Source organism: Lipophrys pholis, assembly GCF_963383615.2.
Source record: "Lipophrys pholis genome assembly, chromosome: 1".
NCBI classification, from domain to species: Eukaryota; Metazoa; Chordata; class Actinopteri; order Blenniiformes; family Blenniidae; genus Lipophrys; species Lipophrys pholis.
In genome coordinates, this window is record NC_137635.1 from 16555355 (window position 1) to 16572117 (window position 16763).

Genomic DNA, 16763 nt, shown 5'->3' on the forward strand with positions numbered 1-16763 from the left:
GTTATCATGGCACACTTTTTCCAATCGGGCCACTCGAGATCAAATTGGGCTGCATATGGCCCCTGAACTCAAATGTATTTGACACCCAAAACATTTGAAATCATTTTTTTTTATCCTGAAATTTAATATGAAGCCTCAAAGTCTGATAAAAAAAAATGTTGGCAGTATCTCTGTACATGCATACTGAAGCCAAATCTTTTTTATTTATTGTATAAGCCAAAATCTTAATGCACCATTACATCAGCTGTACTCTGTTTCTTTTTCGTGTCACTTTACCACTGGCAAGTAACACTCAGAAACACACACACACACACACACACACACACACACACACACACACACACACACACACACACACACACACACACACACACACACACACACACACACACACACACACACACACACACACACACACACACGTATCTGCATGAGGACTGTGTAACATGTGTTTGGTGTCGACAGTTCTGAAATTACCTTAGGGTAAACAATATCAAAATACCGCAGGCTCTCATGGCCAGAGGCGAAATACTGCAGCGGATCAACACGGGGCTGAGTGTATCGGGGTGGAGGGAGGTGGGTGGTGGGGGTCCTCCTCCCTCTCTTGACACAGACATCCAGGTTTGAGTGGAAGAAGGGGAGCTCTGAGGATGATCAGGTCGCTTTGCCTGCATATTTTACAACCTGTTCTGTAACCATCCGCTCCCCGACACCCTTGAGTACAAACACGTAGGCACGCACGCACGCAAGAAAACAAACCCGACGCAGGCCAAGCGGACCGTCAAGGAACGTACGTAGCTTTATTTAACAGCAACTCACTCGGTAAAATGTGCGAAATCCAAACAATGAAACGCCTGCGAATCCCTCATCTATCATCACAATGCCGACAGCAGATCGCCATGGAAACTACATCTGACAAATCGCCGGTGTGTGCCAGAGAAACAGTCAGTCGTCCGATAGCCCCGAGATGACCTTTACGGCCAACAAGAGCCAACTGCTGCGAGAAAATCCTCTTCAGGACAACCTGCACTTGCTGCGACCTTTGTAGTCTGTATTGTTGGAGTGAATCAGCCATCAGCTCCAAATACCTTCAAGCACATGGAGAAAGTCTTAATTCTATTTTAGCTCATGATTTAATAACTTTCAAATCTGATATACCACAAAAGGACTGTTTTCCCGCCAAGAGAACAATTTAAATCCCCCCAGCGGAACAATATTGTGGAGCGATGTAGGCAAAAAAAAAAAAAGTTAGCTGGATATTCTTTCAAAGGTTGTCGCAATTTAATTTATAATGATTACATTTGCATACTTTGGCACTGGAGGTCTTGAATTAAGCTTTTAAGCCGAGTATGGACTTGGTGGCAAAATAGCCGAATGTTCATGATTGAATTTCTGTGGTCCAATGCTCTCTAATGAAGGCTACTGACCTTTAATGAAGGATGCCATGAGAGAACGTTACCTACTGTGAGAATCATTCAATACGACGCCCCTCGTACAACCCAATACTGCACTCTAATGTGGTTCTGATCGACAGCAAGCGCAGTGAGGTAAGATTACAAAACACACATAAAAACAACTTTTCCAGTTGGAATGCTCTATTTAAAACTCCCATTCTTATAAAGAATTCATTACATGCAGGTGAGCGCACCTAAACGTCAAACCTTGATAAGAATTATAATTAGTAAGTATTCAAACATCTCCTAAATATGATATTGGCGCAACTGTAACAAATATTAACCTTAACATACGTTGAGAATTTGGATTGATTACAAATGACTTTGAAGAGGTAACACTCATGTGCACCAAACAAAGGGACCAGGGGTTCTTCAACAGGCGGCGTAGAGTTTGAATAACAACGAGACTCATCCCAAAAAGACGACCAACGTAGGTAACCAAACACTTGACCAACATAGCACTGAAAAAGGCCATCGAAGCCTGCACACGTTCGGTTATGGAGAATATGCTCTCCGTTTGTCACAAAACTAAACTCCCCCAACTGATTGTTTCTTGAAAAACGGAAACAAACGAGAATATTTCTCTCAAAACAATCGTTGCCCCCCGGGTAAACATTTTCCACGTCACTCAATCTCCATCTTTATAACCTTGCCATATGAATTAAACCCGAGTCTTCTTCCCTTGTGTGGGTGTTGGTGGTGGTGTTGCAGCGGTGCAGTGCTGTGAACAGTGCATGGATCGCGGACGAAGTGGAAGAGCTGTGAAAGACAAAGCCACGACATCAAAAAAACAGGTAACAGCATGTCCAGCTGACTGGGGGGGGGGGGGGGGGGGGGGGGTTTGGGCTGATGGGAGAGAGGCAGGGGGGCGGGAACGCGGGATGGGGCCCTACCTCCCGTGAATCATAGAACTGAGAGAAAACCCTAGCCACCAATGTGGGTGGTCGTGGTCGGTGGTGGTGGTGTAGGGGTTTTAAAAGAAGGGACACACAGAACATGCTGGAAACTCTGTACCTTTCAGTGTGCCGTCAGAGAGGGCCCAACTCACCCCTGGAACCATTAAATCTAGAGGAATGAGACCGTGTTAGTCAGGGAGAAGCAGAAGAAAGCAAGAGAGGGAAGGATGGCTGAGGGTTGGAAACAGCAGAGAGTCAAAGAGAAAGAAAGAGGGAAAGAGGGATGGAGTAAGGCCAGAAGGAAGCAGTGAGAGATTTAAGCTGGTTTTTGTGTTCCTACGTTTTGTCTTTCCAGTGATTCTGAGTCCAGTTCCTTTGGATTAACACTTTTGCTCTCTGCGTCTGCAACAACCAGGAGTCGCAAAACCACGAACCTCTAAACGCAGCACAACCTACTGACCTGTGGTTCGCCTGTTTCTATAAGCCACGCTGTCATTGGGTGGCGTTCCCATGTGGTTCATGAACCGACATCTCACCCATTTGGGCACGGTGGGTTTAAAAGAGGTGTTTCTGGTAAAAAGGAAAAGGCCTTTGGGGGGTAAAAAAAAAAAAAAAAGCAAAAATGGGAAAAGGAACCGAGAAATATGAGAGTAGTGAGGGTAACGGAGACTTCTGATATATAAAGTGTGTACTGGTCAACTGTGCGTGATCGGGTCAGGGGAAGTTTTTTTTCAAATGGGCAAATACTGTTTGCAGACATCTCCTGTGAAAGAATTTCAAATTCCATCTGTATTTCTCAAGAAGTTGACGGAAACATTCCGGTTATGAAAAAGAAAATCGACATTTTTTTTTCACCCTTTTTAGCTTTAAGAAACCAATGGTGTCCACTGCTCCTCCAACAAAACATCAAAAACAGAGTGCCTTTTCCAATGAGATTGTATAATACTTGAATTATAGGTACCAAATTCTCAAAAAAGACTAGCAGATGCTAGCATTGGTACTTTGGGAGGATAGGAGGCAGTGGAAAGAATTGAAAAAAATAACAAATCAGGCAGATTGTCATCAACTCCTATACAGCCGGAGGGGGGGAAGCTACAGGCAGGGATTTAGCACTGACTCCTATGATTCTCACCCGGAGTGATCTCTGATCATAGCCACGGGTAAAGTCTCCCCCCTTTCCTTCCAGATTGAGGGTCTATCCCTGCCCCCACGGCTGTAGTAAACCACATGCAAAAAGAGAGGAAGGGAGGGGGGTCATGTCCTTTATTCGATCAGGGCGATAAAATGATCAACAACTCCCCCTCCCTCTGGCTCTGTGTGCCCACCACCATGCAAGCCCCGCACTCACTGGGCATGCTCCAAGGGGCCATCCCCAAGCACGGCATCTACGGTAGACCAGGCAAGGTAAGGGAGGAGGGAAAAGGGGGGGGGTGGGGGCGGGCGGAGTCTAGCACTCAGCTGTCCTGACTCGGCAAACCCAGCTGATCACGGGAGCTTTTCTCAACATCCAGCTTGTTCAATTTGACGCTGGGGTTGAAGAAGAGCTCCAACAGTTGGGAAGAGTCTGCAGAGTCAGAGCAGGTGACCACCAGATGGAACAAAATCAAGCCTGAGGGCTCACAAGTAAAACAAAAAAAATTAAAAAGTAAGAGAATATTCGACGGGAAAGGCAGGGTTCTACCGCAGAGGAGCAACTAGAATTGGTACTAGCTCACTAATTGCGTTCTTCCGGGCTCGGCCAAACCAAATTAAAAAGCAAAAAGGAAAAAAATAAATTATATAAAAAAAGGCTCAAGCTCAAATCAAGCAGGACTCAGAAAGATGTGGAAAGACTACCGACCAGCCAGCTCCTTCTCCTTACTCCGTCTCTTTTTCTCCATGCGTTTCAGTCTCTTCTCCTCCCTGATTTTGGCCTCCTCGGCCTCCTGGGAGCGCCGACACTTGTGGAAGTTCTCCACCACCACTCCCACGAACATGTTGAGCACGAAAAAGGCCACGATCAGGAGGAAGGAGATGAAGTAGAGCAGCATCCAGGGGTTGTAGTTCATAACTGGCTGAAAAAGGACAAAACAGGGTTGTCTTCATTATAAGGCGTCTTAAAACTACGACCGATCTCGCTGCGACTTTCCGTAACATGAGCAAACCTTCTTTTATAAGAGTCATTGAATGTATATACCTGTTGATCAACTCCTACAGCATCGAGTCCGTCGTACATGATGTCCACCCAGCCGTCTTTTGATGCCAGAACAAAGAGCGACATCAACGCCTGTAAGAGAAAATGAACAAACAAACAATCCAGCACTTCAGCGAAGGCGTCACCCTTTCAAGCAAGAATCTGAAGTTCCTAAAAGTCTCACCTGTCCCAGGTTGTCGAAGTTGTACTTGTGTCTGACCCATTTGTAACTGGCTTGGAAGCAGTCCGACTTGTTGGTGATGTTACGCACATCCTCTCCTTGACAAACGAAGAACTTCCCTTTGAAAAGCTGTGGAGAAACACACACGCATGAACCTTCAAAGGAAGTCATTACGCTAAATTATGCTGCTTGTTTTTTTTGGGGGGCTTCAGGGCAAATATATATATATATATATATATATATATATATATATATATATATATATATATATATAAAGTCAGTCAAAGTGAGTTTGGACCTGAGAAGAAATTGCCTTGGCTCCGCTGCAAAAAGTTCGACTGACATTGAGAATGTGTTTATTATTTATTCATGAACATTCGTACTGTATCAGCACCAACGTCACCTTGGGTTTTTTACTAAAATAAATCAAAGAGAAGTTGAAATATTTATCTTGCCCAGGACATGGCCCGGCCATGTTCTAAAATTTTATAAAGGTAACAATCAGGCTATTTTTGGGGGGAAAGTATCACTATGAATAATAGGAATGATTTTACAGAAAACTGAAAACCCAACCCAATGCCTACTTGCTGAAGGTTAGTAACCTCTCAATCCAGCTTTCCTGGAACCTTGCATCGAAATACTTGTTTATATGCTTGTGGTACAAAAAACTAATTTCATTTAGGAAAGTGAATGTCCTTGTGGATGTGTTTGTATTAATTCCCTTTAGGTTTAATAATTGGTAATGCGACATACAGTATGGTCAAATGAGGCCTTATTCTAAGAGAGATTTAGCAGGGATGACTTGATAACCAAGAATAACAGTTGAAAAAAACTAAACCGTTTTGATCAACAGATCAAATTTTCAATCCAGACAGTTTATTTCCTGAAGATCAATTTAGACACATCTATTATTTAACTGGAGCTTATTATTTACAGCGTCTTTACATGATTGCCTGGTTTGGAGAAACTCTTGACTTTTCTTCTGAACCCGTGACCTCACAGCTAATAAAGCATCATCCTGTCCTTCATCAGCCCAAACAAGTAAAAGTCCATCCAGCCTAAATCTGGCTTGTTTTTATTTATATAAATCATTTGGATGAGGGTGAATACCATTTGGCTTTGTATGACTGCCATAATTCTTGATTCAATTATTGTCTTCATGTGGTCACGACAGCCTCTTTCAACCTCATCATTGCAAGCAACAGGTTTTTAGTGTTGATTGTGTCGTGCTTATCTGACAAGTCAATTTAATTTTGGTCTATATGTTGTGATCAGCTTTAGTAGCTTTCTGGTAGACTCAGGGTATGACCATGTGACTGTGGTTTGAAGGAGTCAATAAATTAAATCTATATCTGAATATACATTTACCTTCTTCGTCTGACGATCAACTCTGGATTTGACTATTGACCTAAATGTACTTATGAAGGTACAATCACTTTGATTGCAGAAGACTTTGTGTTCCACCTTTTTTAAGATTCGACATTAAAGTTGAATTTACTGAAGAAACAAACTAATGAAGACTGAACTTCTTTGAGAAGGACATAACGAGGAATTGTACCAAAGACAAGTACTTATTGCAGTCACAGTTAGAAAGTATCATCACGGTCATTAACACTTCTTGACACTCCTTCATGACAGATGGTTTATGGACATTAACATACTGATGACTGATAAACAGGAGTTGGATGTGCACCAAGGGCACAAAGCTCCTTGCTCTATATTGGTCCTTGGGCTGGCAGCCATGAAATTTCTATTGCGACCAGATGAGTGCGTGTCGGCGTCCCTGGTGCATGACTTACAATATGCGGATCCCATATGGGAAAAAGTGACTTCCTGCTAACATTTCATGATCCATGTGTGAACAAGGCAGGAGAAAAGAGAGAGAGGAGCTTGAAGGTCATGTGCCACACCTCAGACTAAGATTTATTTTTTATTTTTTTGCTTCGTCCATTACTTCCATCCACACCACCCTCTCCCTGAACCCCTGCGCTCACCTGGACGCCCAAGATGCCGAAGATAATGAAGAAGGCACAGCAGATGACCACGATGTTGCCGATGGGCTTCAGCGACGACATCAGAGTCTCCACCACCAGCTTCAGCCCCGGGGCTCGGCTGATCACGCTACAACACAGAGCGAAAGCGGGGTCAATGCAATGTGTGGGCGTGGTCTTCTTTTTGTTTTTCTTTCGTTGTGTTTTTGGGTGTTCATTTACGTACACAACAGCGGTGACCAGAGCCACTGAAAACTGAACTGTTTTGAAAACGCTCCAACTCCGTCTCCGTGTTAACAAGGAAAAACACAACTGTTCTGAAATGCTGATACCTTGGGGACGGGGGACCTCTACATGTATTAAGATGGGACCGACAGGGTTTAAGTCTGCCACACAGAACAATTATCTTTGGGGTTGGGAAAAAATAAGAACGTGGTCAAGATTAGGGGTGACCGAGAATGGGTACGGGAAGATGTTGGCGTTTGGGGAAGGTGGGTGGAGCAGGTAAGTGAAGAGGATTTTTCGTCAAATATATCTACATGCTGTATTGTTAAATATGCAGCAGTGCACAGATAAAGACAGAGAAATGAGTAAATGTAATAAATGGATCAAGCTATGTATTCATATAGCTGCACAATTATGTGGATGGTTCTATGTATTATAATCTCTCATCATGATTGCCTTGTTTACGTGTGTAACGCTTATTCATCAGTGTTATTCGTGGTGAATAGAACATTGTTCTCTTTGTGGGAGCGGTTAACTGGCTTACCAACAACTTACCATTAGGGGTCCAAAATGTAACTTTGGGAGTTTGGTCTGGGAGGGCTGGAGTTCAGATCAGGGTTAGAGCAGCCCTTTGGTTCAGATCATGTTAGGGTGAGGGGTTATGAATCGCATTGTGTGTCTGGGGAAGCCCCCCACAAAGATAGCGCAGCGAGTCTTTGTGTGTGTATGTGTGTTCATGGGGAAACACTGACTGCACAGCTCCGACCAGATGGAGGAGGGATGCCTGCAAGCGCTCCAAGCCACAACCTCCTCTCCCAGCCACCCTTGCGCAACATGCCTCCGGGCCCTCACACATTCACACACATTTTTTCCCCGGCCTTCCCTCGTTAAATTTCCCATCTTTACCTCTCATTCGACTTTTTTCACCCAAAGAATGCTTGCTGGCTTTGAAATGAATCAACTTTCACTCCCTCTCGCTTCTCTTTGAAAACTAGCTGTTTCCCACCTCTTTCTGCATCCCAGCACTCCTGCAGTTGAGGAAACAGACACGTCCGATTAAGCCAATGGACTGATGAGGATGTTTAATTAGTGCCAGCATGGCACCCGGCACTACGCTGCAGCTGCGCTTCTCCTGAGGGGTGAACGTCTCAGGGAGCGACGCAAAAAAAAAACTGATCCTCATGCAACAGAAAACACTTCCAACCCAGTTTTGAAGTCCGTACTATGTGACGTCACAGATGTGACCATAAACACCCTGAAAGAAAAATGGTGAGCAGCAAAAGAGCTGGTTGAGGTGTTAATCTGACCCTCCTTTGTCCAGCCCCGTTTGTCTGCACTGTATTTTTCCCCCGTGAGTGGACAGCTGAGTGAAGGAAGAGTCAATAGCACATTAAGAGAAGACGAGATAACAAGGATCCGAAGCTGACCAAGACTGCGCTGATCGATAGCCCTGATCAGAGGACGCACTGCCCGAGGCGACACACTCATCAGTCTGCAGCTCACCGCACTACTTTTGATTTTCCTGTGAAAGATGTGTTGGGTTGTGATTCCACTCCTGGCCTTTTGAGGGCACTGGTGTTCAAGTGCTGCATCTGAGTGCTCTCATTCAGGCGCTCATATACAGCAAGACTATGAGGATATACTTGCCACTTATTCAAAAGCAAAGATAGACATGAAAGAAAAGTTCATTCATTTCATACTTCACATGCCACCTTTATTCTTTTTGGGCTTTTAAGATTCATAGGATTTATAAAATGTATCAAACTAACCATAACCCTATATTTAATACAATACCTCTTATGATATCGCTTGGTGATTAAAGGCAAAACAGCCATTGGAAGGACACTTCTGTCAGTCCCAAGCCTGTACAGATAGGTGAGGTTCCATTAGGAAATGCATCTGGCATAAAACCCAGATTGCTGAAGGTGCTGTTGACCAACGAGATGCCAAATATAAATTGAACTACTGTTGGCCAAAGAGTCTTGATGGAGGGAGATAATCTGCTGTGGAGAACCCTGAAGGGATCAGCCAAAAAGCAAAGAAGAGTCAGAAGCAACGAAAGAAAGAAAGAAAACAGACCACGTGTTAGAGAAGAGCTGACACAGCATTCCCTCCAGCACGCTCCCTCACAGTGCAGCACATAAAGTGTAAAAACCCTTCAAAGGCTGCAGTTCAGTAGGTGGAGAGGCAAGTCCATTCCCCATCTCACCCTTTCCATACGCAGAAGTGTCCTTGAGCAAGACAGTGAAGCGCCTTTTGGTGAGTGAACACGCTGCATGATGGCCATCAAGCAATGGCGTGTGAGTGTGTGAATGAACACTGCACAAATTGGTGAATGATGCTCATTCTGTAAAAAAGCAATTAAAGTGATAAAATGCAAGTGAATCTCATTCAGGAAGACAAACACAATATTCCCTCAGTCATGTCCATGAATGTTGCATTCACTGAACAAAGAATTCCCACTCCTGTGTGTTCTGGGCCAAGAAGCCTGTCACACCCAGTAGTGTTAATTTCCTGTTGCCATTTTCTTAATAGAAGTGTTTTACGGAACGGGAGGGTTAGTCCTATGTCCAATCTGCTACTTGGAGTTCCAATGGATTTAGCTCAATGTTCCCTACCTAATGCTTAACATTGACAGTTTACAGCTATTTAACATGCAATGCTACAATTGTAGACTATATATACAAAACACTATATTTTCAACTGAAAATCTTTAACAAGCTGTAGACAAGCTGATTCCAAACAATGTTTCCCAAAAACACCTGCAAATCATCAGGAATTCTGAAATCACACCAAACATCACTACTCGGCATGAGAGAAATGAGATACGGTGTGTTAGTAAACTCTTGAGAAGGACAGAAGAACATTAAATGTACTTTACTTAAACTGGCTGCAAACTGTGAAAAAGAAAAGAAAAAAAGTGTCTCTTCATATAGGTGCCTTGCAGATGAAAACCTAAGGCGAAACCCTTTTACTGCTCAACGCCGCGTTCGCCTTTCCAGCTGACGCTGTGACAAATGTGCTGAAGTGAAAAGTCTTAAGTTGGCGAAGGAAAGGGAGAGATGAGCCTCCTGTTCGAAGTCAATACGGCCCCGATGATGCTGCACATGGAGATGCCCACTGCGACGGGCTCCTGTCCCGTAAGGTTTATTTGCGTACGACAGAAAAAAAAGAAAGAAGAAAAGATGAGCATGAGGCTGGATGGAGAAAGCCAGAGGGAAAAGTTAGCTCTCGCTTCTTTTAATCTAACTCCATGCATAAATTCATCGCGCCTCCCAGCGTGTCCTTGTTTTGCGATGCTGCACAAAGAGAGCGGCGAGAAGCACACGGCGATGCTCAACACCTGCACGCACGCGCCGCCGCCGCCACCACCGCCGCCGCATCCCTCACGCCGAGGGACGGGGGAACAACAAGTAGGGCAATAAGTGGGAGGAGTGTTCCCACAGTGAAACACTGGGTGTAATTAAGCAACGCAGAGCTGTAGAGGAAGGGGATCCAGGGAGGAGAGAAGGGCTGATGAGCTGCGGGAACACAGAGGGAATAGAAAATGAGGTGACTTCTATATGCTTGCTTGCTTTTTTTTTTTTTTTTTTTTTTTCTTTTACAAACTTTGTTTCTCGCTCTACCTAGCCGTATAAATATATTTGTGTGCTCCTATTCTCCAGCCGACATCTTCGCCCTACGAAGGCAGACAACAGCAGATAAAGAAAGTAATTGTTGTAAGGAGGAATTGAATTTTGCAAAAACACATAAAATAGCAACATATCAGATGATCAATCAATAGCCAGGACTTAAAATAAAAGTATATGTATTCCACTGCAGAGATATCGACTTAGGTTTGCATGCAAAGGCCCCAAACCTTATGATTTACTGACTTTTAATACCATTTTACACCACTAGGTGGTCCTATGAGTCATTTTTTTTGTGGCAAAAAAAAAATTGCAGGATTTCGTAACACAACATTTTCAAGAAAAAACAGAAAACTTTCACGGCGTTTTGGGGGTTTGTTTACACGACGACGGCGTTGGAGCCACTGAAAATGCAACTTTTTGAAATCGAACTTTTCCGAAACGCTCCAACTCCGTCTACATGGAAATGTGGGAAAACACAACTGTTCTGAAACTAAACTGTGCTGATATGAATACATTTTTGTATTGGACGCGGCAGTTTGTGAAAAAAAATTCTATAAAATTGCTGCGCTAACTATAATGCAAATTTCAGACTGATGACACATGTACTATTGTAAGCTAGCAGTATTCGCTACCCATAGTGCCAAAGTTTCATGCTTAAATGGAAAGTTACTGTTAAATAGCTTATCTTAGGACGATAGCATTAACTTTTAAAAAGCATTACCGCCTTGTATCTGGTTTTAGTGTGTGAATATACTGTGTTATCACATGACATAAGGGACATGTTTGTGCCATGGTAGCAATATGCTTCCATAGATATTGATGCCAACAAGAACGCCGTCTCCTCGTGGCTCTGGTGAGTACATGCTACATTAAATAGGTTGCCATTGGAAATGATAACGATAAGGGTGGGGAAAAAAAAAAACAAAGTGGTGAAAAATGGAAAAGACCAACAACCCAGAGACACATGAGCTCAGGCATTGATCTGACAGAGGTCAGCTTCAGCGGAGGCTTATCGGTAAACGAACCTGTTGGCCAAAGCCCTTTAGATCACACCGCCAGCACCGAGACACTGTGGGGTGTGTGGCAGCTATAATTAATAGACACACTGAGTTGGTGGAGAGAGAGAGAGAGGGAGAGAGAGAGAGCTAGTGGGGTTTCTGGGTTGTCGCTGGACTGTTGATGGCGTGTAGGTGGTGGTTGGCCGACATAAAAGTGCCATTTGGTGACACAGGGTGCTAAGTCGTGGGCCCTCCCTGAGGCCGACCCTCGGTTCAGGTTGTGGGTTTTGATGAATGGCTGCAGAAGCGCTATGTGTGTGCACGTGTGCGTATGTGTGTGTATGTGTGCGACTGCCCCCCTAAACAAAGCTAATGCATCATTTTGTCACCCACACACTCTTTCCTGCACCCACACAGACCCCCCTTTTTCCCCGCGTGATGCAATACCGTCATTAATATCTCTAATGAGGAACAAAAAGCAACCGACTCCTGCACACAAATAAACACATTGCGAGAATAAATCTCCTCGCTTGTTGCCATAACACTCGTCACACGTGGCGACATCTGCAGCTCAGAACCCGATCGCCTTAGAGACGAGCCGCCACGGATTGCAGCCCGCGAGCACACAAATGATTGGTGATTGATTATTATTATTCCCATATCAGCGTCAGCAGTTCCGACGCAGCCTGTGTGAACTCCACGTGCACCGCGCCGCCGGAGGGGAAAACACAGACAGGCTCATATTTAATTCAAACACCGACAGCAAGTGGGATTCTGCCACAATTGAATTGGGAGGCTTTATGGGTGACAAAGCTGCGTCGGGCCGGTGGTAGGTTTAATACTAACTTTGTGGAGCTTTGCAGAGGGAAGCAGATTTAACTGTCCAGCTCAGACGCTTCCTTTTGGCATTGTCTCGCCTGTGCCAACCACTGAAATTTTAAACTAATTTACCCAAGTATAACTTTATGAATTGGCTTGTTCCAACAAACAATCTTAATGTATTTTAATCAAGACACAATCAGAGTTGTTTCTCTTGGCTGGATCAATATTCCACAAGGTACAAAGCAGCTTTGAGATGGTCCAGGTTGATACTTCCTGACACTTCCTTTGATATTCCCCATCTGCCAGAACATGTTTCTCCTCTTTTGATTGGCTTCATACTGTTGGTACGACTCGTTTTTCCATATTTTGGTTCTTTCAGTTGATGTTCTAAAGTACCAAGTCCATCCATCCATCCATCCATCCATCCATCCATCCATCCATCCATCCATCCATCGTTGGTTAGGCTCCATTCAGAGAAGGAACATTTAGCATGTGAGCAAAGGTTTCAATTCAAGACAAAAATCCTGGCTTACTTCCCAACATGTTTATGTGCTTTCTGATGTAAAATGAAGCTGATTCAGCTCTTTAGCTGAAATAAGCAAACTCACAATCTTGCTGATTAAGTCGAAAAACTCCCTTGTGCAATCCTGTCAAATGGACCCACCCCAAAGCTTCGAAAAAAAAATGAATGTTGTCGTCTGCCAGGCAGCCATTCCACTCAGTGTAGACTGCACCTGATTATCTTTGGCAAGGTTTTAAGCACCTGCGATACACCGAAATCTAGAAGTACAATATACCCAAAGCAGCACAGTCAAAGCTTAAAATGTTAAAGCCTTTAAAGCTGCGCTCCTCCTCTTGGATTAAAAGTTAATAACTATCTTTAAAACGATTTTACCGCATTGCCTTTCCGTAACTCGTGTGCAGCCTCAGCGGAGGAGACAGCCGAGCTCCTCCGGCTCCACTCTTTCTCTTTCTCTCTCTTTTCCCACCCTCCTCTGTTTCTCCATCCTTCACTCTCTGCCTTGTCTTCCTAATCCTGTTTCCCCCCCCCCTGCCATTTTGCGTCTCTCTCAAACCGAGGACGTCGCTCCCGAGAGAAACGCTTGCCCTTTGCTCCCGAGAATCTTTCCCCTCCACTTGAAATTTGTCCAATTTCCTCCTGTAATTGCTTCATATTTTTTAATCTGACTTTAAAACCTCGCCTGCTCGACATTAATACGGCGACGGCCTTGCCGCCCTCCGGGGATTAAACAAGGCAGGGCGCATGGCGGACCGACTTAAAGACAGGATTCAGACGGTGATAGTCAGGTACTCCGCTCAAGTACAACAGTTGCAGCAGATCTAATTCTTTGACATTAAGTTCATTCTTTAATGTCACATTAACATTTCACTTAATAGTAATCAGCACACCATTTATTTATTTTTTTTAAATAATGGGGCATCATAGCGGTGCTAAAACAAAGTTAGGAGGTCATATGCTGTGTTACGAGCAGGAGAATATGGACTTGGAGTCATGATGCTCTGGAGACAATCATTTTTGTAGAAGAAGTATTTACTAAATCCGGAGTGCGAATCTGCAGTAGCAGCGTTTCAAAGGGACGTGGCGCGGAAGTGTTTTGGAAAAGTTCCTGCTGAGGAGCCGATTTCAAAAAGTTGCGTGTGCAGTCGCTCCGAGGACGGTTGTCGCGTAAACAAACACCCAAAACAACAAACAAAAGTTCTCCGTTTTCAACTGAAAACGCTGTTGTGTAAACAGGACATTTTGCCAAAATGCCTCCGGCAATAAAGCAAACAACTGCTTCGAGAATCCTCGCAGGCAAACCATAAAAACCCTTCCTAAATATGCACTGACGTTTGGGGGCGTTTCAGCAAAACTACATCAATAGTGACATCTACTAACGTGGTGAAAAAACTTAATTCTGAGGGCTGCAACATGATGAAAAGATACACAAACACAAGGTATGTCGACTTCCTGCCAAGATGCAACGGCAAACAAAGAGTTTATAGTACGAATCAGAGAAGAAAGTCGCACCTCGAAGGCTGTTGGAGCGAAAGCATCTTCTGCAAACGATTTCACTTTCATGTCAAAGGTGAAACTTACAAGAACAAAGAGACCAGCAGAGATCAGTGGGTACATTTGGCAGGATGTGTTCTTTTCTGCTCCTCTAGAGAATTGAAATAAATATTCAAGACGGGGGCAAAGCATGGAGAACTCCCCCTCATGAGAAGAGATGGAGAGCAGACGACTGCTAGCCCATTCAAGCGTGAAGCCTCACACACACACACACACACACACACACACACACACACACACACACACACACACACACACACACACACACACACACACACACACACACACACACACACACACACACACACACACAGGACTGTGCGCGCATCTAAAAACTATTTACACGCCACAAAGAGACACATTTTTGTCTCTCGCACGCACAAATAGTTTGAGATGCGAGTTCACAAACAGCCTCCAAATTGGAGATTTCCGCCTTATTTCCACTCAAATAAACACGCCTGCGCAATTGTGTGCAACTTGTGTATGAATGCAATCTGAAAACAAAAAAATTAAAAAAGAATGCCTCAGCACAAAAACACAAACATACACACATTTCCCCCAAAGCTTCAAAAAGTGGCACATGTGAAGGGTGAGAGAGAGAGAGAGAGAGAGAGAGAGAGAGAGAGAGAGAGAGAGCGCTCAGTTTGTTCCAAACCCCAAAGCAAACATCCACATATATCTGTGCCCAGTGTTGTAAATGATGCATTATGAAGTAACACATTACTTCAATTACACTCTTTTTTGGGGCGTAATGTGCTAATTAATCCAGTTGCAATTACTGAAGCTTGTTCCTCATTATTTTTATTGAAGAGGGAAAAAAAAAACAGAAAACAAACTGTGTCAGAGTTGTGTCTCTCTATGCCAAAGCCATTGTTATAATTTCACTCAGGCCTTGTTCACTCATAAGAGAAACACCTTACCCACTATGATCCCGAACAAACTCAGTCTTTGTGGCAGTAACAAGAAACCTGACAGTGAGTAACATTAAGGCCCCGAGTGAAAACTTTTTGTTGCATTTTGGGAGTCCGTTTTTATACGACGACGGTGATCAGAGTCAATGAAAAGGCAACTTCTTGAAAACAGCTTCCTCGGTGAAACTTCTCGAAAATGCCCTGGAACCTGTCATAATGGAAACTAAGGAAAAGGCAACTTTTAAAAAAAAAAAAAAAAGCTTTGACTCCGTCTCCATGGAAACCGTGAAAAGGGGAAGATTTTGAAAACAGTCCGACTCGCTTCTCCTTTTTTCGGCATTTCTGCCATTTCCGTGTAAATGGAGATCGTTTTCAAAATGTCGCCGTGTAAACGTGGAACTTTTCCGAAACGAAAGTTCGAAAACAACGCACCGTCACTTGAAATGTCAGCTTTTCAGTATATAAGATATTAGGATTATAGATCATCCTTCTCCAATTGCGTGAAAGAGGGAAACTTTGATTTTGTCAGGAGTAGCTGATGATGTCACGTTCATCGAGTTTTAGAAGTCCTGTTTTATTTCAGATTGTTTTACCAGTTGTGGGTTTTTGTCCTGTGTGTGTCTTCCTTTAAGTGATAAGCCTGTCTTGTCCATCAGAGCTGTATTTCACGGTTATATTTTAATGATCAAAATCCAGTTAAGTCAAGTCTAGTTATGCTTTCTAATGTTGAGGTTCTTATTTCTTCTTGTAGCTGCTGGTCTTCTTGTTTCAGATCACATCTTGTCACGCCCCCCCATGTGTCCTACTAGTAGTACTGACATGCATGTCATCATGCTCTCTCACCCAGTGATCCTGTCTGCTCTCATGTCAGTTACAGTGTGTAGGTTGGTCCACTCTCCTTGTCTCGTCGTGTTTAGTGTCTCCGGTTTTGACCTCATTCACTCATTTCTTGTAAAACCCTCGTTTGTACTTTAGTATATTGAATCCCGCTTGCTTCCAAAAACAAAATAAAGCCCCAAACATCCTCTGCCTCTGAGTTGTGCACTCGAGTCCTGTCCTCAAACCATGTCAAAATTAATGAGTGAATCAGTCGTTCGTCTGACCGACACAGTGCTGACAGCTCAGCTAATGCGTCACGGCAATGCTGCAATAATACAGCAATGTGCACATTAATACGCCAGGCATGAGAGAGGGTCATGCAAAAGTAATGCAAGAGTTACTTCATCAAGTTAGTAGTCACTTGCTTATTTGCAGAATGAATGAATGAATTAATCAATGAATCAATCAATCAGCCAGCAAGGCGACCAACTAACCAGCCAGCCAAGCAGGAAGGTAGCTCACCAGCTGGTCAGCCAAACGACCAAACAGCCAATGAACCAGGCAGCCAGCCAGCCAATAGACAAACT

At 43.8% G+C, this 16763-nt stretch overlaps 1 protein-coding gene across 1 annotated transcript in view; it reads right to left on the reverse strand.

The window, feature by feature from the left end:
* cacna1g (calcium channel, voltage-dependent, T type, alpha 1G subunit) overlaps nucleotides 1-16763 on the reverse strand; it is a gene marked incomplete at its 5' end in the record, with an annotated part of 255553 nt that overhangs the window by 42830 nt on the left and 195960 nt on the right. Inside the window, 5 exons of the mRNA XM_080471574.1 lie at nucleotides 2469-2519; nucleotides 4212-4404; nucleotides 4527-4616; nucleotides 4708-4833; nucleotides 6699-6825. Coding sequence (XP_080327700.1) covers nucleotides 2469-2519; nucleotides 4212-4404; nucleotides 4527-4616; nucleotides 4708-4833; nucleotides 6699-6825 — 587 coding nt within the window. The remainder of the gene's footprint in view (nucleotides 1-2468; nucleotides 2520-4211; nucleotides 4405-4526; nucleotides 4617-4707; nucleotides 4834-6698; nucleotides 6826-16763) is intronic.